Below are 26526 nucleotides of genomic sequence, written 5' to 3'. Positions count from 1 at the left end.
TGTCATTGCTGAGTAGATGATATCTTAATCTTGAAACAAAGTTTGGAAGTAAACTTTCATTATCGTCATTGATGAACTCATCTAGGGACGTTTCTTCTAAAGCATTTCCTCATGTGAGCATATAAGTCTTTTTCAACCCCTGATCCCTGAGGACTCTGACAGCTGCCTCCACGGCTTTTGCTCATCTGTGAATCGATCGATTTTAATCACTACCAGAAACAGACAAGGTCTGGCGGACTGCAGGATATCCTGACAGCTGTTTTTAATTTGTTCTTCATCACCAGCACATGATATTCCTGGAGTCTCGATCACTGAGATCTGTCTCCCGCACACATTTCCAGCTGCTTCAGAGCATTGCTTTGTCACTGATTTGAAGGCCCGCTGTGATTTAAAGGCTTTCAATCCTAAAATGGTGTTTGCTGAAGCGCTTTTCCCAACTCCTGTGTTTCCAAGAAGGACGATGTTGAGACGTTGGTCCATGTTTCTAAGCAGCAGCACACCTGCAGAAGTCAGCAGAAATGATAGTTGGGTTAGAAAAGCTTTCATTTTCTTTCTGGAAAATGCTTCAAGTGGTTCCTCACCTACTTAAATCAATTTTTATGCACAGAGAATCATGATAATCCATATGGTGCAACGCAAGAAGTAATAGTTGTTCTGCTCTGGTTCCACTTGGTCAAATGTTAAATTACACAAGAGGTTTCCAGCCCATGTGCTAAGGTCCAGTACCAGGACTTGGAACATTTAGTGTCCAATTATTTTTGTGATTCCAACAACAACGCGCCCACTTTATTGATTGGTCAGGTGTGTGAAAGTAGTTTTCTACTTTCTCTCTCTAAAGTTCAGCACAAAAATTTAACTTTCTGAGCGCTTCATGTTTAACACCAAAGTCTGTTCAAACACTGGAAAAGAGCAGGAATCCTGTTTCATTCTGTGTGTGTTGCTTGTTTCTATCGCAGTTTTTTCAACTTTGTGTTCATTAAATTTATTTTGAAGGGTTTTACCAGACATTTGCAGACTCCCACCAATCATCTGTCAGGAAGAAGCAGGTAGAAAACGCTGATGGATCTGATTGAAACTGTCCAACTTTTAAATGTGATTTGTTGTAAACATTTTTGTGGCGACTGAAGACTCTGAGTTAAGTTTACAGCAGTTTGACTCGATCATTGGCATAAATTTAATTTTAAACATATACTCCTTGATATATATTTTCTTAATATAGCAAGTATGTTTATTGAGTTTAAAGTGAGTGGTGCTTTCACTTTCAGTAACAAACAAAACGGAGAAACTAAATATAAAACTGAGAAAAAACAGAAAGTGATTTTAAAATGTTTTAATAATATACATAGGCCTATATATAATTTCTATATTCCACTCTTGCATTAAAAGGAATTTCAGTACTGATTCCTTGCATTTATTTCACTCTTTTGTTGAATCACACAATGTGATTTTGTTAAAAAAAAAAAGCTTTGAAATGATGAAACAGGAATTTTACCTGAAATTGTCTGAAAACGAAAGAGAAATGACAACTTATTTCTAATTCATCTATAAAGATACATTAAAAAAGAAAAGTCCAGTAGGTGGCAGTATTGTCTAAAACATTTAGTGTGCACAAAGTCTGATCATTTGCCCACTTACAAATAATTAAATAAAAAAGTTTCTTGGAAGATATTGTGAGAATCAGGTCTGTGGGTGAATTTGGAGTATTAACTTCTACACTGTGATTCAAAGGTATTTAATCTGAGGCATAAAGGAGTAAACTGCTTTGCATTGACACTATTCATTTACACACAAACATGAACACACTTCAGCCCTCCCACTGCACAGGTGGATCCTCAACTCAAGTCATGTGGTAGTCAGTGACCTTAACAAAGATAACCTATAATGATAAAAAATAAAAAAGATCTACATCCTGAAAATAAATTAAACTAATTGATGTCCTGAAGAACACTGAGGCAGCTTTGTGAATCAGTGAACTGTGGAGCCTCCAAATAGGCCACATAGAGACAAATCAAAATCAAGTATCATGAAATTATTACAGTTGTTATAAAATATTCTAATGAAAAGATTGATTCCCTCAGAGGAGCCAGTGAACGTCTCGTCTAGAGAACCAAAACGTCCAGAAACGTCCCTGAAGGGCTGATTAACAGTTACTTGAACATCATGCTGAAAAATGACTAAATACACTTCAAACTGAATATTAAACCACTTCATGTTTTTATATTTGAAGCTGAATCTAAACTATGTGAACTTCTGTGGAGGTTTGGTCTCAGAGTTTGTGTGTTGTCTTGTTTTAATACATTTGAATTAAAACCCACTTGGTATCTCTATCTGGAGAAACATAACCTGGCGGCACTTTGACTCTTTCCATATGTGAACCCTCATAATAACCAGAATTCACTGTCTTTGGCCTGTTTTCTTTAAAGAGACCAAACACAACGGTCAGAGTCTGAGTTAGAAAGTAACTGAACACATTTACTCACATTAACTTTCAGTTTTTAGGTTCTGATACTTTACTTGATTATTTCTTCTTAGAGACTTTTGACTTTTACTGGACTCCATCTATTTTAAACCAACTGAAGGCTGACAGGCTGCAGTCCATGATTCAAGGCTTTAATGTCTTTTTAAAACGTTGAAATGAACACAAAATACACTTTTTATACATCTATACACACCTTTTAAACATAAAGTATGTTCTGTACAAAACAAACATGTAAAAAGAACGTATATACACACTCATACTGTACATTATTACATGTATATCATCTGAAATCAAAATTCTTAGGACCTTGTAGCTCTTTATGAGTCTGATGAATCACTGTGGTGCACAATCACAACCACAATACATGAGCACTAATTAGTACATTTTACATCCCAGTCTGGGTGAATTATAAGTCAATAAATGTTGATGATTAATGAGCTCTTAGTATCAAGACTCTTCAGCAGCTACATTTAGTTTTCATCCAACATGTTTTCACAGGTTTGTAACATTTACTGGTTTAAAGGATGAATCTCTATTTAAAGTTGCTTTTATTTCTATCTTCCCCTGTGTCAGTACTCACAGGGCCGATCCCTCGAGCCTCCATTTTAAAGGGAACAATATAACTCACAGCTGTTGCTCCTGTAAATCCAAAATAAAAATACTTCCACATTCACTTCTGTATGTTTGGTTTGAATCATCTACAGGGATCATTAGATCATTTTAACAAGAAAACTAATCAACACAATAACTTTCAATAGTTTCACAACATCTGACAGTCGTCCTACAACATTTAATAACATCTATGGGAAATAATGATGCAGACTGTAGACAAGCAGTTCTTAGAGGATATTTTCAGTCTGTAGTAAAGTTCAGGAAATCAAACTTGGACTTGTTTTATTTCTCATCACTGCAAAGACAATGTGCTAGAATCCAACCTGGATTGTAAACTGGATTCTAGATCACATTTACTCTGCAGGGTCAGAAAGTGTACAAGTTCCTGTCCTGATGGTCTCATCCTAAAGAGCAGAAACATCTTTTACATTTAAAAAGACATCACAGAGTGTAGCTCAGCCAGACAGTCATCAGTCAATGAACATTTCAAGAGAAAACACACTGCTGTCTTACCTGATACTGTTTAGCATCTGTTTTGCTTCTCTGACATATCGTCTCCAGTTTCCTTTTTGGTGAAATATTAAAGAGATTAATGACATGATTTAATTAATTAAATAAACTGAACTTTGTCATCTATTAAAGTACATTCATTACAGTGTTAAAAAGAGACAACAAACATACCTGTTTGGGAATGTCTGCATTTTCCATTTCTTCTATAATAAAACAATAAAAAAAGTCTTAATCAACAATGTCATGACCTGTCAGAAAGTATCATCCATCAAAACTATGATAATGTTTGTATTGTCTAAATACAAATAAATAGCAACAAATCTTACCTGATACTATATGGCATCCAGGTAGCATCTCTGACCTTTCTCCATTTGTATTTTCCTTTTTGGTGAAATATTAAGAGATTAATGACATGATTTAATTAATTAAATAAACTGAGCTTTGTCATCTATTAAAGTACATTCATTACAGTGACAAAAAGAGACAACAAACATACCTGTTTGGGAATGTCTGCATTTTCCTTTTTTTCTATAATAAAACAATGAAGAAAGTCTTAATCAACAATGTCATGACTTGTCAGAAAGTATCATCCATCAAAACTATGATAATGTTTGTATTGTCTGATACAAAAAATAACAACAAATCTTACCTGATTTCTTCTTTCTGAAGTAAACTAACCCAGCTATGCCAATTAATAAAAAAAGCACCACAATCACACAGATCACAATCGCTGTCACATTTAATTTTTCTTTTCCACATTCAGCATCAGCTGAAGCAGTTCCTGGTTTTATCAGCCGAGGTTTTGGTGATTCACATCTGGAATGACAGAGGGACATTTTTAAAGGAACATTTATAGATTCCACTAATTCATTGCTGTTGTTAGAAACCAGCTGTGTCCACGGCTGATGTCAAGCTTCACTTACTGTGTGTGTGGTTGACAAGATGTAAATGTCCCATTTGAAAATGTTCCATCACTGCAGTCAGTGCACTCAGTGTTCCTGAGAGCTGTTCCTGCACAAATACAAATATACACATTGAAACTACTTCACTTTACATATTATGAAGTCATCAGTGTTATATGACATCATCACTGTCATCACATCTGTCTGATTTCATTTCAGTGAAGCTGAAGCTGACACTTGAAAATCACACATCCACTAATAGTCCTTTGTTTAATAATGATTGTTGACAAGTTTTCTCACCTTCACCATATAGAGCAAACTTTCTCTATGACTATTACAACAGGAACAGAAACCTTCCTAACTAGATAAAGACTGGATCAGAACGGCTGCTGTCTCTGACTCACCTATGTTTCAATCACCAGACAAAGTCCAAAACAGAAACGACCAATCAGACGTTTCTGTTTTGGCACCATGTCCTATCTGAACGCTGGTGTGAGGGCTGCAGCATGGCAGGTACCAGTGAGCACGAGACACCAACAACTGAAATGCCTCTAGAAGCATGAGGCTTTCAAACCAGTGGTGTAGTGGTGTCTTGGCAGGGTAGACTGTGGTCCATGCAGGTCTAACTTTACATACACACAACGACACCTCTGTTCCAAACAGTGAACAGATTGGAGAACACACAGAAGTTGGAGAGCTGCTACTATCTTTTTCAAACACCTCAGTCACTCTTAAGAGGAAAGAAGGTATATTTGAAGACAGGTTGTCAAAGGTGGAAATGAACTAATATATCAAAATGGTGCAGACTGTCCATTGTACCAGAGCAGCTTTTGGTTCTGGTCCTCCATGGACCAATCAGCCCCTCAGTCAGACTGATCATGTTTAGGGCTGACAAGATGTGAAAGAGCTTTGCAGACTTCGCCCCAGAATTGACCTCCTGACCTTTGTGTAGTGCAGTTATGCAGCAGAGTGTGGGAGTCACTGAACAGCCTTTCAAGACAAACTAGAGCTTGAAGGTTCATCACTGCCCTTGGAAATAGAAGAATGACAACAAGTCTGTGTGAAGGATCTACTAAAGGCTCAAACGCACTGAAAGCGATAATTGACACTTCTATGGCGCACTGCAGGCATCAGATTTGAAATTCACACCACAGAACCAACACAGGTTTTTCATTTTGTTCTTTCTATTAACCGCTGCATTAGTTGGATGTAATGAATGAATGAAAAGGAGAAATGCAGAGGGAAATGAAACTGAAACTAAGAGCGTCTGTGTCCACAGTAAATCATCTGTTGACTGTTTGATGGTTATTTATTTCTGCTTTAAAACATAACTGCCGTAAAACAATCAGAATATAACGTTTTATTTCTCTCATTCAGAGGTTTTGTTCTCACTACCGCTCACTCTCCTTGCTCGACCACCGCCGCGCTGTCTCTCTCTCTCTCTCTCTCGCTCGGTGGTGCTCAGCTGACTTATGGTATCTCTCTCTTTTTCGGCTGCAGAGAACACAGCTTTGGTCGCTGGGTCCGCATTTGACGCTCCAAAAATTGAAACAAGGTCGGAGTAGGCTCGTAAAGGCAGTTTGACGCACATCATAATGCTTCTAGTGCGTGTTCGGCCATTGAAAACAATGGGTTTACGTCAGATGCATCCAGTGCATTTAGGCCTTAAGTGGAAATTTTATGGAGCTTGTCCCGTCTTTAGTTGTCATAACGATGGTTCAGTTGTTGACACATGACATAATTTCGACTATGTGATACGTGGTCAGTGGACGATTGGAGGTCAAGGACCCTTCAAATTTGACCAGAGACCGTCGTGACAGTGGTCACCATCTGCCCCCATATACAACCACCTGTTATCACATGACCACAGTTCCATACTTAAGTCACATGATAACAACTGAACCATCTCCATGACAACTGAGTGAACTCCATTTGCTGATGAAGGCCATGAGATGTGGCTGAAAGCTCCAGATTACTTCAAAAAAGTCGACCTTGTGTTAAGAATCTCTGGTCAAACCATAGCATAGGGTTGATGTGGAGAGACCGTTGGGAGCTGCTATAGCAGGGTGAAATATTCACCACATTCTTTCTTGCCTTTTGGGGCAAAAAAAAGCAGGTACGAAGATGATGTTTACACATCTGCAGCCTAAACACACCTGCAGTGTACATTGGTCATAACAGCTGCTTAGCGTGTGCTCCATGCTCACCGTCTTTACTACAAAGACCTTTTAACCGAGTTAAACAGCATGATTAAAGATGCAAGGCCTTCTTATTTTTCCAATCTTATCTCCACCAGTAAACAAAAGCCTAAAGTCCTGTCTGACACTATAAATAACACTGTCACTCCTGCAACCCCAGATGTACCTGTTTTGTCAAGGATTGCAGTAAAATTCTCTCCTTCTTTGTAGATATGATTAGAGATGTAAGGGCCAGCATTATCCCCTCTTCTTCCCCCCTCCCCCCTCTCTATTATAAACAGCTCCCTGCAATCTGGCTGTGTCCTATCTTACTTCAAACATGCAGTTGTTTAGCCTCTCTTGAAAAAAACAAACATTGATCCATAAATTCCCAATAACTACAGGCCTATATCCAAGCTCAGCATGACGAGTCTCCTGCACACCTCTGTCCTGTGGTGTGCCGCAAGGTTCTGTTTTGGGTCCTATTTTATTTGCTTTATATATGCTTCCCTTAGGTCATGTTATTAGCAAATTTGGAGATGAATCCTATCACTGTTATGCCGACGATATTCAGGTCTATGTATCTTTTAAGCCTGATAACCCCAACAAACTGTTTGTGTTGCACAACTGTCTGCCTGCCAATAAGGCCTGGATGTCTAACAACATTTTACAGAGACAGACAAGACAGAGGTTCTTATCATAGCCTCAGACAATATATCTCCCAAGGTTGCTCAGAGTACTGGGTCCCTTTCCTCAGCTGTTTGGTGTAATTTAAGAAATCTCCGTGTTGTATTTGATCAGGCTATGCAGTTCGATCAGCATATTAAATCATTTACCCATATATGTTTTTTTCCAACTAAGAAATATCACAAAACTCAGGTTCTTTGTATCACAACCAGAGCTAGAGATGATTATTCACGCTTTCATATCAACCCGTCTGGACTATTGTAATTCCCTTTTCACCTGTATCAGCAAATGGTCCAGAATGCTACTGCAAGGCTGTTAACCAGGTCCAGCAGGATGACTCATTTTTCTTTACATTGGCTTCCCATCAGGTTTAGGATTCATTCAGGGTTTTGTTTTTACATATAGAGCCCTAGATGGACAGGCACCTAAGTACATCTGTGGCCTTCTCCATCCTTATATCGCCAGTAGATCAATTATCAACATCTTCTGACCAGGGCGTACTGGTTGTCCCTCGCTCTCAACTGAAAACTTAAGGTGATCATGCCTTTGAAGAAGTGGCTCTAAGACTATGGAACTCTCTTCTTTTAGACATACGGTCTGCGGTCTCTGTAGCAACTTTTAAAAAGCAGCTAAAGACTCATCTTTTCAAATTGGCCTTTGTCTCACTTTATGATGTCTACTGATTGCTCTTTTGTGTGTTTCTTTTGGGGTGCACTGTTGCCTGTGTTTTGTTTATATGTTAACTTTAACCTGTGGCTTATGATTTTATTGTTTGTATGTCTTATGGTTGCATTTTTAACTTTTATTCTTGTGGATCATTATGTGAATTCTATTTCTGTGAAAGGTGCTATACTAAATAAACTTATTATTATTATTATTATTATAGTATCTTAGGTTTTTATACAGGCCTTGTTTGTACCTTTATTTGTTAAAATCATGTTTACTTCACATATACTGCACATAGTCACTAATCAACTACAATGATTTTACTCAGTGCAAAAGTTCCAGTTGACAGCAACAAGTTGACTGGTCTGTGTTCAGTTGTGACTTTTTCTACAGAATTATTGAGCTGCTTTTTTCCTGCTATCTAGTGGACAGAAATCAATACGTGCAGCTTTAATAAGCAACTTGTTTGTCAGGTCATGGTGTTCCCATTTAAAACTTCAACTACAACTATAATCTTAAAGTCAGCATGAGAAAACCAACCTTTTTGTCTGATGTATTGTCCTGGTTGACAGCTTGTGTGTTTCAGTGCTTTCACACAGCCGTCCTCTGTGGAGTCCATACAGTAGAATCCCTCCAGTGGTTGACAAACTGTATTTGATGTTGATGTACATGATGTCTTTATCTGCAGACCAGAACCTGTCAACACATACAGAGGTTACATATGAGATACTAAACTTCTCTTCTGTTCAATCTACTAGACAGCAACAGCATGCTGATCTTTTTTCTGACTTACAGACAATCTTCAGTTTTTATGACATCTTTGGGAAATGTGAAACAATAGTTTCTCCCATTTATGAATTCATGAGAGAATATCTGCATAAATGAGGGCTGGAGAATAAAACCACCCGTACATATCACCCCGTGGAAATGTGATTTCTGTGAGGAGAGGTCGCTTCTAATATTACTGCAAGTCCCTCTGACACAAAATAGCTCACAGCTGTTTAAAAACTGAGGAAAAAAACAGACAACACCAAAGTCTCAGCTGATAACTTGCTCTCAAAACCAAACAGAAAAAACTTCAACATCAACGTCAGAATTTGGAAAGTGACAAACTTTTCATGTGACAACAGCCTGTTGTGGCACTAAAACTGTCTCACTGGCAGCATTTCATCACATTTCTCTATGTGGTGTTTGTTTCTACATGCAGTCTGTACGTTTAAGCAGTTATAATTAATTATAATGAAATAAAGCATTATATATAATTATTAATTAATTAAGCAGTAATGCTTCAATAGAGGGCAGTATGCTCTACACAAAGGAAAAAAAGTGATTATTGATCAATCTCAGATTAAACTGAGAAAACAACAGCACAGATACAATCCTCTAATCATCATTTTCCTCATTGTTGTCATGTAGAAATTTAATGTTACAGTTTTATTGGGAAACTTGCTTGTTAGGCTCTAATTTCCACTGTGGAAGTTGTCTCAAGGCAGTAGACTCGTCATGCTGAGTCTCTGCATCTTCATAATGAAGCCGCCAACCAGACAGTTTATTCACTTCTTACAGCATTGACAGTGAGACTTGCAGTAAAAAACCTTCTTACTGCCCTTAAATCATTACTAAGGCTTAAATTTCTGCCAATAATATGAATATAAATCTACCTGAATCACAGTTTGCACAGGTGAAACACTGTTTAAGTCCAGTGGGATGATTCATGTAGGTTCCATCAATGCAGGGCAGACAGGATGTGCTTCTGAACTCTGTACAATCTGTTTTAACTCGACCTCCTGTGGAGAAGAAACAATGTATTATCATTATAATTATCATATTATTCACATTATATTTTGAATAATTGCTTTTCTCTCTCTGATCCCTCTTGTTCACCAGGTGACAAATATCGTACAAGCATTGTATCTTTCTGTAAATCTTCTGTCATGTCTGAATTAAGAAACAAGGAACATTTAGCTACGTAAAAGTCAGCTGTCAGAAAAAGCATCACTTTGTTTTACTGCTTATAAACAAGCAGTAAACTGTATTGATCAGCCCAGAAGTGATCAATTCTGTAAGTATCGTTGCTGGCAAACATCCTGCTTTTATGTTTCAGTTAGATCTTACCAGCAAGACACATAGGACAGCATTCTCCCGCTGTTAGGTACTCTGCTGGATGACATGTGAGGATCTGTCCAATGAAGACTTTCATCATTATTATCTGTGAAGAGTAAAAAAAAAGTTTTGGGTTTTTGTGAGAAAACATTTTCACTGAACTGTTTTGCTGGTGTCCAGGTTGTGCAACAAGCACCGAAAGTCACCTAGGGGGGTCCAGGGTCAAAATCTCATGGAAAATGCAATTTGGTCATGATTTTTATCCTGGCAAAGACACCAATTCAGGCATGAAAAATATAAAATAAAACATTTTACCTTAAAAAAGTATGCTACTAATGATGGAGTCCTATTTCTCTCCTTACTGAACAAAAACTTGTAGTCCAACTATAATTTAGAATAAAAATAACACAAATATCTGTTTATTATCTTTATCAACTTTAAAGGCAACAAAATCTACATATAATGAGAAAATATTTACAACAAATAAAAAACAAACATTTCTAAAAAAGAATGTAGTCTTCTAGAAAAAACATACAGTAGAAATGACATATTCATGCTTGGTTTATGTTCAGGGGCTGAGAGACATAAATGAGCCTCATGAACCTGCAGTATGAGATGAAATATGGTTTATAATGGAGTCATGTGATGTCAACAAAAGGGAAGCAATTATGTTTCCACCGCAGTTCAAATAAACACTTCCTACATTTTTAGTCAAGATTAAGTGTTATTGAACCCGTTGTGTTGTTATTGTAGTATTGTATTTTATTGGGACCATGTACAGTGTTAAACATAAATGTTAACATTTGATGTACTGTACCAGAGTTAGCTTACAGCTAGTTTTCACCTGCAGCCCCTTATAATTAAAACATAAAACAGCGCAATAATAAATAGTACAAAGCAAAAAACACACCGGACACATAATACAAAATACAAAGCTACACACAATAACACATCACATACACCCACAATGTTGAGTAGAAATTAATAATATAAACTTCTTTACACAGTCGCTGTGTTCTTCTTTAATATTTTGTTGTCGACAACAGGATGACGTCAAAGTGCGGACTGGTGAACTTCCTTAAACTGCGCATGACAGTTGAAACTAGTTGATTTTTAGTGATAAATGTTAGTTTGGTACCTTCATAAACATCAGACAACACTGTCAATCACATGTGCTGTAACTTTACTCCTTTACTCGAACACATTATTGTACCGTGAAAGCAGCGAAACACACCAAGAATAAACCGTTGGGAAATAACCTTCATGAACCGCGTTTAACTAAAATGGCGTTTAGCTTCCGCCAGAGGACAAGGCCTGACGATACTTCAGAATCAGAACCAGACAAATTCAACTAATCTGCGGCACTTACCAGAAACAGCAACGACGACGTCATGATGTCACACGTTACCACCTTGTGTCATAAAGTCTTGAGCCATTTAGTCCAGTGTGTTTTTTAACAAAATATTCAGGACAAAAGTCAGAGGACTTCGTCTGTTACAGGAAAAGAAATTCAGGCGGGCGGTAGTAGAAAGGAGGGAGGAGCTGATGATAGACATCATAGTCCAGTGATCCATGGAGTTTATAATCTGTATAAAATATTTCTAATTCCATCATATAGCTACGGCAGCCTGTCAGAGACCTTCGGGACTAAATCCACATAGAGACAACCAGAAAAATGTAAACTTTCTTCACCAGTTAAGGCTCACAATAAGTAAGTATGCGATTTAAATAGTCTGAAAACTATACAGCAAAGAAAAGAAGACAAGAGTCCCAGATGGCTGCTGTCACTGGTCACACCTGATGTAGACTGACCGAAGAGCAGAGAACAGGGAGAAAACATTACACTCTTCTCCTCATTTCTCAGTTTATACATCTCCGCCCTCTCTCCTCCGCATCTTAATCCCTCCCACCTGAGATACGAGCGGAAGAGGCGAAGCAACAGGCATTTAACAAAATGAGACATCCTCGCATCAAAGCCGTCATGTCAATAAAATAGAACATGCCGCAGAGCTGCATCATCTTTAAGAAGTCAACAATAGTCCTGCACAGATGATCAGTAACCTTTATAATGTTATAATATTACAGGGATATTAATAACCAGGTTATAAAGTCTTAAAAGGGAGCAGAGAATGTACATGTGACACACACACACACGCACATATGTATATATGTGTGTGTGTGTGTGTGTGTGTATGTGTGTGTGTAGATTGAATGCTGGCATAAACAAGTTTGGTCTAAGTCTTCTGTCAGAAAAACTGAGGCAATACAGGAGTTCAGTCAACAATCTTTAATAATGTGACAACAACCTGTTGTGGCACTAAAACTGTCTCACTGGCAGCATTTCATCACATTTCTCTATGTGGTGTTTGTTTCTACATGCAATCTGTACGTTTAAGTAGTTATAATTAATTATAATTAAATAAATATTATATATAATTATTAATTAATTAAGCAGTAATGCTTCAATAGAGGGCAGTATGCTCTACACAAAGGAAAAAAAGTGATTATTGATCAATCTCAGATTAAACTGAGAAAACAACAGCACAGATACAATCCTCTAATCATCATTTTCCTCATTGTTGTCATGTAGAAATTTAATGTTACAGTTTTATTGGGAAACTTGCTTGTTAGGCTCTAATTTCCACTGTGGAAGTTGTCTCAAGGCAGTAGACTCGTCATGCTGAGTCTCTGCATCTTCATAATGAAGCCGCCAACCAGACAGTTTATTCACTTCTTACAGCATTGACAGTGAGACTTGCAGTAAAAAAACTTCTTACTGGCCTTAAATCGATACTAAGGCTTAAATTTCTCTCAATAATATGAATGTAAATCTACCTGCATCACAGTTTGCACAGGTTAAACAATATTTAAGTCCAGTGGGATGATTCATGTAGGTTCCATCAGTGCAGGGCAGGCAGGATGTGCTTCTGAACTCTGTACAATCTGTTTCAACTCGACTTCCTGTGGAGAAGAAATAATTTATTATCATTATAATTATCATATTATTCACATTATGTTTTAAATAATTGCTTTTCTCTCTCTGATCCCTCTTGTTCACCAGGTGACAAATATCGTACAAGCATTGTATCTTTCTGTAAATCTTCTGTCATGTCTGAATTAAGAAACAAGGAACATTTAGCTACGTAAAAGTCAGCTGTCAGAAAAAGCATCACTTTGTTTTACTGCTTATAAACAAGCAGTAAACTGTATTGATCAGCCCAGAAGTGATTGATTCTGTAAGTATTGTTGCTGGCAAACATCCTGCTTTTATGTTTCAGTTAGATCTTACCAGCAAGACATCTAGGACAGCATCTTCCCGCTGTTAGGTACTCTGCTGGATGACATGTGAGGATCTGTCCACTGAAGACTTTCAGTATTATTATCTGTGAAGAGTAAAAACAGTTACGGGTTTTTGTGAGAACATTTTTTTGACTGAGCAGTTTTTGCTGGTGTTCAGTTGTGTGAAGAGTGCTGAGTGTCACCTAGGGGGGTCCGGGGTCAAGCTCTCCTGGAAAATGCAAGTTGGTGCATTCTGTCCATAATTTTTATCCTGGCAAAGGCACCAATTTATGCTTGAAAAGTATAAAATAAAACATTTCACCTTCAAAAAAGTATGCTACTAGTGATGAAGGAGTCTTATTTCTCTCCTTACTGAACAAAAAACGTATTTCTACTTATTTTAAATGCCCAACTATATTTTAGAATATAAATAACACAAATATCTGTGTTTATTATCTTTATCCACTTTAAAGGCAACAGAATCTACATCAGTCGAAACGTTAAAATTCTGTCACTTTCATATTAACATGTGTGACTGCACACTGACAATCACTACTCTTATCAATACTCATTATTGGTTCTTTCTCATTACTAAATAATTGCTGTTGTAAAGATGATATTATTTTAAAATAGAAAACATTTAGAAGAGGATTAGAATTTATATTTTAAATATAACTAAATGTTGTTTGTAGAGTTGCAACAGTATGTTTACAACAGCAAAGTCACTCTCATGTTGTTTCTGTAGAGTTCAAATATGAACTTAGAATTAGCTAAATGTGTTTTTAATGAACACATTCTTAAATGAATTAATATCCAGGTGTTTAGTTAATCATTGTGTAATTTAACTGAATTCACTGGAAGTAACCTTAACACTCAATGGAAATTTTATTTTATAATTATCTCTTTGACTAGTCAATAAGTGGAAATATGAAATGGCATATTACAGTACAGCATTATGTGTGAGAGAAATTTCACATCATTTATTTATTTATTCTTGTGTTTTCAGTCAGATATATTACAAAACTGTACATGCAGTTTGATTTCTTTTGCTACGTTGCTTAACATTCCTCAGTCCTTCCATCAGATTCTGTTGCAGCTGATATGTATGAGATCAAATGTCAGATCACATGATGCCAGTGTCACATGACCAGATGTGTTTTTATGACGCACTTGACTTTTCTCTTTTCTGTTGATACAGAATAAAGTAAATGTGGATGACTGCTGGTTAAGATAGTTTCAACGACTAATTTAAGATCAAGTATATTTAGTGATCCTGACATACAGTAAATAATTGTTTAACTAACTAATTGACTAATTGACAACTAATTGATTTATAAAGGTGAACTGTGTTGACATTATTACTGACAGCATAACTTGAATCCCATCACAGCACTCAAATAATGCAGCATAATATAATTCCATGTTTTTCTTGCCCAACAAATAAAGCAATAAGCAAATATTTACAACAAATATTTGGGTTTTTTTTGTTGTTGTTTTTTTTTTGGAGGGGGGGGGGCATGAAATCTTCATGCTTGGTTTGTGTTCAGGGGCTGAGAAACATAAATGAGTCTAGTGAACCTGCAGTTTGAGGTGAATGTCAGTCAGTCTGTGGTGAAATGGTGGTTTATAATAGAGTCACGTGACGTCAACAAGGGAAGCAACTGTGGTTACACCCAAATTCAAATAAACACGTCCTACATTTTTGTCAATTTTAAGTGTTATTGAACCTACTCTGTACAGTTGCTGTGTTTTTATGAAATATTTTATTATCGAAAACGTTGTCGAAGTGACGAAGTGCGGACTGGTGAACTTCCTTAAACTGCGTGTGACAGTTAAAACTGTAGTTTGTTGTTTTTAGTGATAAATGTTAGTTTGGTACCTTCATGAACATCAGACAACACTGTCCGTCACATGTGGTTTAACTTTACTCCTTTACTCGAACACATTATTATACCGTGAAGGCAGCGAAACACCACGTAGAATAAAACAACGTAGAATAAACAGCTGAGGACTGTTGTCGTACTTCATGTGTCGTATTTAATGATAAAATGGCGTCAGCTTCCTCCAGAAAAGACGGAGCTCAGAATTATTATCAGACAAGTTCAGCTACTCTGTGACACTTACCAGACACAGCAACGACAAAGACATGTTGTCACACTTTACCACCTTGCTTCATATAGTCTTGAGCCCTTTAGTCCAGTGTTGTTGATTTCCTGTAGGAGTCCTTTCACTTTTTTTCTGAATAGTTTGTTTTTAAAAAAACAAAAACAAAAACATCAGCCAGCGGGAGGAGGAGTTGATCTATGTAGCAGATATAAAGTCTCTCACACAAACACGCCCACTTCAGGCCCGACCGAGCACTAGTCAGTGAGTTTAACAAGAGATAGACATAATGATATATGAACTACATCCTGAAATTAAAGAAGTCCTGAAGAACACTGAGGAACAGTGTTGTGAATCAGTGGAGCTTCAAAATAGGTCAAATAAAGACAGATCAGTAGTTAAAGTGAATGATGTCTAGAGGTGATTTTACAGGTGAGTCACATGTCTAAGTGCTGCTTCACTATGTTTATGCAGAACTTAGATAATGTTTGTCTAAATCCAGATTCACAGCCATCATATCTATTACTGGATAGAAAATACTATCCAACAATTCAGAAAATATTATAGGAAACAAGCATGTTATTTATTTTATTTATTTTTTAAAGCAGAGATTCAGCTGTAAAATATATCTAAGTTGCTTTACTAATTTTAATGCAGGCCTTAAGTGTGCATATGTTGTATAAAGAAGGAAAAAACACATTAAAATAAATATTGGATCATGAATGAAGTGAGTGAAGTTGAATGAAGTTACATTTTAAATAATAAAGTATAAATGATTACAGTTATTATAAAATATTCTAATGAAAAGATTGATTCCCTCAGAGGAGCCAGTGAACGTCTGTGTCTGTGATGAACCACTGTGGAGGTTTGGTCTCAGAGTTTGTGTGTTGTCTTGTTTTAATACATTTGAATTAAAACCCACTTGGTATCTCTATCTGGAGAAACATAACCTGGCGGCACTTTGACTCTTTCCATATGTGAACCCTCATAATAACCAGAATTCACTGTCTTTGGCCTGTTTTCTTTAAAGAGACCAAACACAACGGTCAGAGTCTGAGTTAGAAAGTAACTGAGCACATTTACTCACATTAACTTTCAGTTTTTAGGTTCTGATACTTTACTTGATTATTTCTTCTTAGAGACTTTTGACTTTTACTGGACTCCATCTATTTTAAACCAACTGAAGGCTGACAGGCTGCAGTCCATGATTCAAGACTTTAATGTCTTTTTAAAAAAGTTGGCCCCCCCCCCCCCCCCACAAAACACTTTTTATACATCTATACACATCTTTTAAACATAACTTAACAAAGTATGTTCTGTACAATACAAACGTGTAAAAAGAACTTATATACACACTCATACTGTACATTATTACATGTATATCATCAGAAATCAAAATTCTTAGGTCCTTGTAGCTTTTTATGAGTCTGATGAATCACTGTGGTGCACAATCACAACCACAATACATGAGCACTAATTAGTACATTTTACAAACCAGTCTGGGTGAATTATAAGTCAATAAATGTTGATGATTAATGAGCTCTTAGTATCAAGACTCTTCAGCAGCTACATTTAGTTTTCATCCAACATGTTTTCACAGGTTTGTAACATTTACTGGTTTAAAGGATGAATCTCTATTTAAAGTTGCTTTTATTTCTATCTTCCCCTGTGTCAGTACTCACAGGGCCGATCCCTCTAGCCTCCATTTTAAAGGGAACAATATAACTCACAGCTGTTGCTCCTGTAAATCCAAAATAAAAATACTTCCACATTCACTTCTGTATGTTTGGTTTGAATCATCTACAGGGATCATTAGATCATTTTAACAAGAAAACTAATCAACACAATAACTTTCAATAGTTTCACAACATCCAACAGTCGTCCTACAACATTTAATAACATCTATGTGAAACAATGATGCAGACTGTAGACAAGCAGCTCTTAGAGGATATTTTCAGTCTGTAGTAAAGTTCAGGAAATCAAAGTTGGACTTGTTTTATTTCTCATCACTGCAAAGACAACGTGCTAGAATCCAACCTGGATTGTAAACTGGATTCTAGATCACATTTACTCTGCAGGGTCAGAAAGTGTACAAGTTCCTGTCTTGATGGTCTCATCCTAAAGAGCAGAAACATCTTTTACATTTAAAAAGACATCACAGAGTGTAGCTCAGCCAGACAGTCATCAGTCAATGAACATTTCAAGAGAAAACACACTGTTGTCTTACCTGATACTGTTTAGCATCTGTTTTGCTTCTCTGACATATCGTCTCCAGTTTCCTTTTTGGTGAAATATTAAGAGATTAATGACATGATTTAATTAGTTAAATTAACTGAGCTTTATCATCTACTAAAGTACATTCATTACAGTGTTAAAAAGAGACAACAAACATACCTCTATGGGAATGTCTGCATTTTCCTTTTTTTCTATAATAAAACAATGAAAAAAGTCTTAATCAACAATGTCATGACCTGTCAGAAAGTATCATCCATCAAAACTATGATAATGTTTGTATTGTCTAAATACAAATAGCAACAAATCTTACCTGATACTATATGGCATCCAGGTAGCATCTCTGACCTTTCTCCATTTGTTTTTTCCTTTTCAGTGAAATATTAAAGAGATTAATGACATGATTTAATTAATTAAATAAACTGAGCTTTGTCATCTACTAAAGTACATTCATTACAGTGTTAAAAAGAGACAACAAACATACCTCTATGGGAATGTCTCCATTTTCCTTTTTTTCTATAATAAAACAATGAAAAAAGTCTTAATCAACAATGTCATGACCTGTCAGAAAGTATCATCCATCAAAACTATGATAATGTTTGTATTGTCTGATACAAAAAATAACAACAAATCTTACTTGATTTCTTCTTTATGATAAAGTAAACTAATCCAGCTATGCCAATTAATAAAAAAAGCACCAAAATCCCGACAGTCACAATTATCACAAAAATTTGTTTTCCACATTCAGCATCAGCTGAATCAGTTCCTGGTTTGATCAGCTGAAGCTTTGGTGATTCACATCTGGAATGACAGAGGGACATTTTTACAGGAACATTTATAGATTCCACTAATTCATTGCTGTTGTTAGAAACCAGCTGTGTCTACGGCTGATGTCAAGCTTCACTTACTGTGTGTGTGGTTGACAAGATGTAAATGTCCCATCTGAAAATGTTCCATCACTGCAGTCAGTGCACTCAGTGTCCCTGAGAGCTGTTCCTGCACAAATACAAATATACACATTGAAACTACTTCACTTTACATATTATGAAGTCATCAGTGTTATATGACATCATCACTGTCATCACATCTGTCTGATTTCATTTCAGTGAAGCTGAAGCTGACACTTGAAAATCACACATCCAATAATAGTCCTTTGTTTAATAATGATTGTTGACAAGTTTTTATATTTCACCATCTTGTCATTCTTGAGCAACGATGGAATCAGATTCATAACCAAACTACTGTTTGAGAGAAAACTACAATGATCCAAATGTCATCAGCTTCACTGCTTCATGCAAATACTTTCAATACTAAAGATATTTATGCTAATATGTTCATGCCAGTAAACAACTAGATTGTCAAGAAATTGTATAAGTTTCATTTTAAGACTTTCAGACTTTTGTCTTTTGACCAATGTAACATCCATTTTGTCTGGTGAAGGTAGTTATGACATGAAAACAAGGAAAGTGATTCATGAAGAGAAAACTATGTTTTTGTGCCCAAATAAAACAAATCTGTCCTGACAGAAAGAGCAAGATTCCTCTGCTTTTGTCTGCTGTTGAATCAATGTTGTCCACAACGTCCCTGCAGGTGTGTCAGGCTCCTCACCTTCACCATATAGAGCAAACTTTCTCTATGACTATTACAACAGGAACAGAAACCTTCCTAACTAGATAAAGACTGGATCAGAACGGCTGCTGTCTGTGACTCACCTACGTTTCAATCACCAGACAAAGTCCAAAACAGAAACGACCAATCAGACGTTTCTGTTGTGGCACCATGTCCTATCTGAACGCTGGTGTGAGGGCTGCAGCATGGCAGGTACCAGTGAGCACAGGACACCAACAACTGAAATGCTAGCTATGCTAACAAACCGTCCTTCCACTTTCCACTCAGTGATGCATGAAAATAATTTCTGACTTCCATCAGTGGAGGTCAGACACCATCAGCTTCTAGAAGCATGAGGCTTTCAAACCAGTGGTGTAGTGGTGTCTTGGCAGGGTAGACTGTGGTCCATGCAGGTCTAACTTTACATACACACAACGACACCTCTGTTCCAAACAGTGAACAGATTGGAGAGCTGCTACTATCTTTTTCAAACACCTCAGTCACTCTTAAGAGGAAAGAAGGTATATTTGAAGACAGGTTGTCAAAGGTGGAAATGAACTAATATATGAAAATGGTGCAGACTGTCCATTGTACCAGAGCAGCTTTTGGTTCTGGTCCTTCATGGACCAATCAGCTCCTCAGTCAGACTGATCATGTTTAGGGCTGACAAGATATGAAAGAGCTTTGTAGACTTCGCCCCAGAATTGACCTCCTGACCTTTGTGTAGTGCACCTATGCAGCAGAGTGTGGGAGTCACTGAACAGCCTTTCAAGACAAAGTAGAGCTTGAAGGTTCATCACTGCCCTTGGAAATAGAAGAATGACAACGAGTCTGTGTGAAGGATCTACTAAAGGCTCAAACGCACTGAAAGTGATAATTGACGCTCCTGTGGCACTGCAGGTTAACCGCTGCATTAGTTGGATGTAATGAATGAATGAAAAGGAGAAATGCAAAGGGAAATGAAACTGAAACTAAGAGCGTCTGTGTCCACAGCAAATCATCTGTTGACTGTTTGATGGTTATTTATTTCTGCTTTAAAACATAACTGCCGTAAAATAATCAGAATATAATGTTTTATTTCTCTCATTCAGAGGTTTTGTTCTCACTACCGCTCACTCTCCTTGCTCGACCACCGCTGCGCTGTCTCTCTCTCTCTCTCTCGCTCGGTGGTGCTCAGCTGACTTGTGCTATCTCTCTCTTTTTCGGCTGCAGAGAAAACAGCTTTGGTCGCTGAGTTCGCAATTGACACTCCAAAAATCAAAACAAGGTCGGAGCAGGCTCGTAAAGGCAGTTTGACACACCTCATAATGCTTCTAGTGCGTGTTCGGCCATTGAAAACAATGGGTGTACTTCAAAACGTGTGCGTCAGACGCGTCCAGTGCATTTAGGCCTTAGTGGAAATTTTATGGAGCTTGTCCCATCTTTAGTTGTCATAACGATGGTTCAGTTGTTGACACATGACATAATTTCGACTATGTGATATGTGGTCAGTGGACGATTGGAGGTCAAGGACGCTTCAAATTTGACCAGAGACCGTCGAGACAGTGGTCACCATCTGCCCCCATATACAACCACCTGTTATCACATGACCACAGTTCCATACTTAAGTCACATGATAACAACTGAACCATCTTCATGACAACTGAGTGAACTCCATTTGCTGATGAAGGCCATGAGATGTGGCTGAAAGCTCCAGATTACTTCAAAAAAGTCGACCTTGTGTTAACAATCTCTGGTCAAACCATAGCATAGGGTTGATGTGGAGAGACCGTTGGGAGCTGCTACAGCAGGGTGAAACGTTCACCACATTCTTTCTTGCCTTTTGGTTGGTTTGTTTACACATCTGCAGCCTAAACACACCTGCATTGTACATTGGTCATAACAGCTGCTTAGCGTGTGCTCCATGCTCACCGTCTTTACTACAAAGACCTTTTAACCGAGTTAAACAGCATGGTTAAAGATGCAAGGCCTTCTTATTTTTCCGATCTTATCTCCACCAGTAAACAAAACCCTAAAGTCCTGTCTGACACTATAAATAACATTGTCACTCCTGCAACCCCAGATGTACCTGTTTTGTCAAATAAGGATTGCAGTAATATTCTCTCCTTCTTTGTAGATATGATTAGAGATGTAAGGGCCAGCATTATCCCCTCTTCTTCCCCCCTCCCCCCTCTCTATTATAAACAGCTCCCTGCAATCTGGCTGTGTCCTATCTTACTTCAAACATGCAGTTGTTTAGCCTCTCTTGAAAAAAACAAACCTTGATCCATAAATTCCCAATAACTACAGGCCTATATCCAAGCTCAGCATGACGAGTCTACTGCACACCTCTGTCCTGTGGTGTGCCTCAAGGTTCTGTTTTGGGTCCTATTTTATTTGCTTTATGTATGCTTCCCTTAGGTCATGTTATTAGCAAATTTGGAGATGAATCCTATCACTGTTATGCCGACAATATTCAGGTCTATGTATCTTTTAAGCCTGATAACCCCAACAAACTGTTTGTGTTGCACAACTGTCTGCCTGTCAATAAGGCCTGGATGTCTAACAACATTTTACAGAGACAGACAAGACAGAGGTTCTTATCATAGCCTCAGACAATATAGCTCCCAAGGTTGCTCAGAGTATTGGGTCCCTTTCCTCAGCTGTTTGGTGTAATTTAAGAAATCTCTGTGTTGTATTTGATCAGGCTATGCAGTTCGATCAGCATATTAAATCATTTACATTTACATGTTTTTTTCCAACTAAGAAATATCACAAAACTCAGGTTCTTTGTATCACAACCAGAGCTAGAGATGATTATTCACGCTTTCATATCAACCTGTCTGGACTATTGTAATTCCCTTTTCACCTGTATCAGCAAATGGTCCAGAATGCTACTGCAAGGCTGTTAACCAGGTCCAGCAGGATGACTCATATCACACCCAATGTAATTTCTTTACATTGGCTTCCCATCAGGTTTAGGATTCATTCAGGGTTTTGTTTTTACATATAGAGCCCTGGATGGACAGGCACCTAAGTACATCTGTGGCCTTCTCCATCCTTATATCGCCAGTAGATCAATTATCAACATCTTCTGACCAGGGCGTACTGGTTGTCCCTCGCTCTCAACTGAAAATTAAAGGCGATCATGCCTTTGAAGAAGTGGCTCTGACACTATGGAACTCTCTTCCTTTAGACATACGGTCTGCGGTCTCTGTAGAAACTTTTAAAAAGCAGCTAAAGACTCATCTTTTCGAATTGGCCTTTGTCTCACCTTATGATGTCTACTGATTGCTCTTTTGTGTGTTTCTTTTGGGGTGCACTGTTGCCTGTGTTTTGTTTATATGTTAACTTTAACCTGTGGCTTATGATTTTATTGTTTGTATGTCTTATGGTCGTATTTTTAACTTTTATTCTTGTGAAGCATTTTGTGAATTCTATTTCTGTGAAAGGTGCTATACTAAATAAACTTATTATTATTATTATTATTATTATAGTATCTTAGGTTTTTACACAGGCCTTGTTTGTACCTTTATTTGTTAAAATCATGTTTACTTCACATATACTGCACATAGTCACTAATCAACTACGATGGTTTTACTGGTGCAAAAGTTCCACTTGACAGCAACAAGTTGACTGGTCTGTGTTCAGTTGTGACTTTTTCTACAGAATTATTGAGCTGCTTTTTTCCTGCTATCTAGTGGACAGAAATCAATACGTGCAGCTTTAATAAGCAACTTGTTTGTCAGGTCATGGTGTTCCCATTTAAAACTTCAACTACAACTATAATCTTAAAGTCAGCATGAGAAAACCAACCTTTTTGTCTGATGTATTGTCCTGGTTGACAGCTTGTGTGTTTCAGTGCTTTCACACAGCCGTCCTCTGTGGAGTCCATACAGTAGAATCCCTCCAGTGGTTGACAAACTGTATTTGATGTTGATGTACATGATGTCTTTATCTGCAGACCAGAACCTGTCAACACATACAGAGGTTACATATGAGATACTAAACTTCTCTTCTGTTCAATCTACTAGACAGCAACAGCATGCTGATCTTTTTTCTGACTTCAAGACAATCTTCAGTTTTTATGACAACTTTGGGAAATGTGAAACAATAGTTTCTCCCATTTATGAATTCATGAGAAAATATCTGCATAAATGAGGGCTGGAGAATACAACCGCCCGTACATATCACCCCGTGGAAATGTGATTTCTGTGAGGAGAGGTCGGTTCTAATATTACTGCAAGTCCCTCTGACACAAAATAGCTCACAGCTGTTTAAAAACTGAGGAAAAAAACAGACGACACCAAAGTCTCAGCTGATAACTTGCTCACAAAACCAAACAGAACAAACTTCAACATCAACGTCAGAATTTGTAAAGTGACAAACTTCTCATGTGACAACAACCTGTTGTGGCACTAAAACTGTCTCACTGGCAGCATTTCATCACATTTATCTATGTGGTGTTTGTTTCTACATGCAGTCTGTACGTTTAAGCAGTTATAATTAATTATAATGAAATAAATCATTATATATAATTATTATTTAATTAAGCAGTAATGCTTTAACAGTGAGCAGTATGCTCCACACAAAAGAAAAAAGTGATTATTGATCAATCTCAGATTAAACTGAGAAAACAACAGCACAGATACAATCCTCTAATCATCATTTTCCTCATTGTTGTCATGTAGAAATTTAATGTTACAGTTTTATTGGGAAACTTGCTTGTTAGGCTCTAATTTCCACTGTGGAAGTTGTCTCAAGGCAGTAGACTCGTCATGCTGAGTCTCTGCATCTTCATAATGAAGCCACCAACCAGACAGTTTATTCACTTCTTACAGCATTGACAGTGAGACTTGCAGTAAAAAAAACTTCTTACTGCCCTTAAATTGATACTAAGGCTTCAATTTCTGCCAATAATATGAATATAAATCTACCTGCATCACAGTTTGCACATGTATAACACTGTTTACGTCCAGTGGACTGATTCATGTAGGTTCCATCAGTGCAGGGCAGACAGGATGTTGTTCTGAACTCCGTACAATCTGTTTTAACTCGACCTCCTGTGGAGAAGAAATAATTTATTATCATTATAATTATCATATTATTCACATTATATTTTAAATAATTGCTTTTCTCTCTCTGATCCCTCTTGTTCACCAGGTGACAAATATCGTACAAGCATTGTATCTTTCTGTAAATCTTCTGTCATGTCTGAATTAAGAAACAAGGAACATTTAGCTACGTAAAAGTCAGCTGTCAGAAAAAGCATCACTTTGTTTTACTGCTTATAAACAAGCAGTAAACTGTATTGATCAGCCCAGAAGTGATCAATTCTGTAAGTATCGTTGCTGGCAAACATCCTGCTTTTATGTTTCAGTTAGATCTTACCAGCAAGACATCTAGGACAGCATCCTCCCGCTGTTTGGTACTCTGCTGAATGACATGTGAGGGAATGTCCACTGAAGACTTTCATGATTATTATCTGTGAAAAGTAAAAAAAAGTTTTGGGTTTTTGTGAGAAAACATTTTCACTGAACTGTTTTGCTGGTGTCCAGGTTGTGCAACAAGCACCGAAAGTCACCTAGGGGGGTCCAGGGTCAAAATCTCATGGAAAATGCAATTTGGTCATGATTTTTATCCTGGCAAAGACACCAATTCAGGCATGAAAAATATAAAATAAAACATTTTACCTTAAAAAAGTATGCTACTAATGATGGAGTCCTATTTCTCTCCTTACTGAACAAAAAACATGTAGTCCAACTATAATTTAGAATAAAAATAAAACAAATATCTGTTTATTATCTTCATCAACTTGAAAGGCAACAGAATCTACATATAATAAGCAAATGTTTACAACAAATAAAAAACAAACATTTCTAAAAAAGAATGTAGTCTTCTAGAAAAAACATACAATAGAAATGACATATTCATGCTTGGTTTATGTTCAGGGGCTGAGAGACATAAATGAGCCTCATGAACCTGCAGTATGAGATGAAATATGGTTTATAATGGAGTCATGTGATGTCAACAAAAGGGAAGCAATTATGTTTCCACCGCAGTTCAAATAAACACTTCCTACATTTTTAGTCAAGATTAAGTGTTATTGAACCCGTTGTGTTGTTATTGTAGTATTGTATTTTATTGGGACCATGTACAGTGTTAAACATAAATGTTAACATTTGATGTACTGTACCAGAGTTAGCTTACAGCTAGTTTTCATCTGCAGCCCTTTATAATTAAAACATAAAACAGCGCAATAATAAATAGTACAAAGCAAAAAACACACCGGACACATAATACAAAATACAAAGCAACACACAATAACACATCACATACACCCACAATGTTGAGTAGAAATTAATAATAAAACGTCTTTACACAGTCGCTGTGTTCTTAAATATTTTGTTATCGACAACAGGATGACGTTTCGAAGTGCGGACAGGTGAACTTCCTTAAACTGCGCATGACAGCTAAAACGATAGTTTGTTATTTTGAGTGATAAATGTTAGTTTGGTACCTTCATGAACATCAGACAACACTGTCCGTCACCTGTGGTGTAACTTTACTCCTTTACTCGAACACATTATTGTACCGTGAAAGCAGCGAAACACATCAAGAATAAACCGTTGGGAAATACCCTTCATGAACCGCCTTGAACTAAAATGGCGTTTAGCTTCAGCCAGAGAGGACAAGGCCTGACGATACTTCAGAATCAGACAAGTTCAACTAATCTGCGGCACTTACCAGCAACAGCATCGACGACTCCATGATGTCACACGATACCACCTTGTTTCATATAGTCTTGAGCCATTTAGTTCAGTGTGTTGTTTAACAAAATATTCAGAACAAGAGTCAGAGGACTTCGACAGTTTCAGGAAAAGAAAGTCGGACGAGCGGCAGTAGAAAGGAGGGAGGAGCTGATGATAGAGTTCATAGTCCAGTGATCCATGGAGTTTATCATCTGTATAAAATATGTCCAATTCCATCATATAGCTACGGCAGCCTGTCAGAGACCTTCGGGACTAAATCCACTTAGAGACAACCAGCAAAATGTAAACTTTCTTCACCAGTTAAGGCTCACAATAAGTTAAGTATGCGATTTAAATAGTCTGAAAACTATACAGCAAAGAAAAGAAGACAAGAGTCCCAGATGGCTGCTGTCACTGGTCACACCTGATGTAGACTG

At 37.2% G+C, this 26526-nt stretch overlaps 2 protein-coding genes across 4 annotated transcripts; both read right to left on the bottom strand.

Annotated features, from left to right (window-relative positions):
- Nucleotides 1-262: 262 nt before the first annotated feature.
- On the bottom strand, nt 263-26526 carry LOC121909986 (tumor necrosis factor receptor superfamily member 14-like). Its single transcript, XM_042430891.1, has 13 exons — nt 26085-26526; nt 24729-24822; nt 24275-24400; nt 23154-23309; nt 18659-18746; nt 18388-18551; nt 18235-18266; nt 18064-18118; nt 17913-17944; nt 3928-3982; nt 3773-3804; nt 3605-3656; nt 263-500 (listed from the first exon to the last, which is right to left on the bottom strand). Exons 1-12 carry the CDS (start codon nt 26106-26108, stop codon nt 3615-3617), a joined length of 900 nt encoding a protein of 299 aa, XP_042286825.1. The 5' UTR covers nt 26109-26526; the 3' UTR covers nt 263-500; nt 3605-3614.
- On the bottom strand, nt 4195-15872 carry LOC121909994 (tumor necrosis factor receptor superfamily member 14-like). 3 transcript variants are annotated; one of them, XM_042430904.1, is made up of 6 exons: nt 15540-15872; nt 10149-10242; nt 9695-9820; nt 8574-8729; nt 4525-4612; nt 4195-4417 (listed from the first exon to the last, which is right to left on the bottom strand). In XM_042430904.1, exons 1-6 carry the CDS (start codon nt 15561-15563, stop codon nt 4201-4203), a joined length of 705 nt encoding a protein of 234 aa, XP_042286838.1. In that variant the 5' UTR covers nt 15564-15872; the 3' UTR covers nt 4195-4200. The 3 variants fall into 3 exon arrangements, with proteins under 3 accessions (XP_042286838.1, XP_042286836.1, XP_042286837.1); XM_042430902.1 differs by lacking the exons at nt 9695-9820; nt 10149-10242 and adding exons at nt 12972-13097; nt 13426-13519 and having other exon boundaries at nt 15540-15869; XM_042430903.1 differs by lacking the exon at nt 15540-15872 and adding an exon at nt 11506-11649.

The sequence above is a fragment of the Thunnus maccoyii genome, chromosome 13 (assembly GCF_910596095.1).
Source record: "Thunnus maccoyii chromosome 13, fThuMac1.1, whole genome shotgun sequence".
In the NCBI taxonomy this organism is placed as follows: Eukaryota; Metazoa; Chordata; class Actinopteri; order Scombriformes; family Scombridae; genus Thunnus; species Thunnus maccoyii.
This window is presented reverse-complemented; position numbering and strand designations above follow the sequence as displayed.

What these genes read in the sequence shown, in the direction of transcription:
- LOC121909994 (XM_042430904.1), bottom strand. Translation starts at nt 15,563, where the DNA reads ATGTCTTTGTCGTTGCTGTGTCTG. An exon ending in CTGTGCAAACTGTGATTCAG is followed by an intron (nt 8,730 to 9,694) that starts GTAGATTTATAT and finishes ATGTGTTGACAG; the next exon opens with GTTCTGGTCTGCAGATAAAG. An exon ending in TCTTGTCAACCACACACACA is followed by an intron (nt 4,418 to 4,524) that starts GTAAGTGAAGCT and finishes CTGTCATTCCAG; the next exon opens with ATGTGAATCACCAAAACCTC.
- LOC121909986 (XM_042430891.1), bottom strand. Translation starts at nt 26,108, where the DNA reads ATGGAGTCGTCGATGCTGTTGCTG. An exon ending in CTGTCCTAGATGTCTTGCTG is followed by an intron (nt 24,401 to 24,728) that starts GTAAGATCTAAC and finishes TCTTCTCCACAG; the next exon opens with GAGGTCGAGTTAAAACAGAT. An exon ending in TGGATGCCATATAGTATCAG is followed by an intron (nt 17,945 to 18,063) that starts GTAAGATTTGTT and finishes GTTTTATTATAG; the next exon opens with AAAAAAAGGAAAATGCAGAC.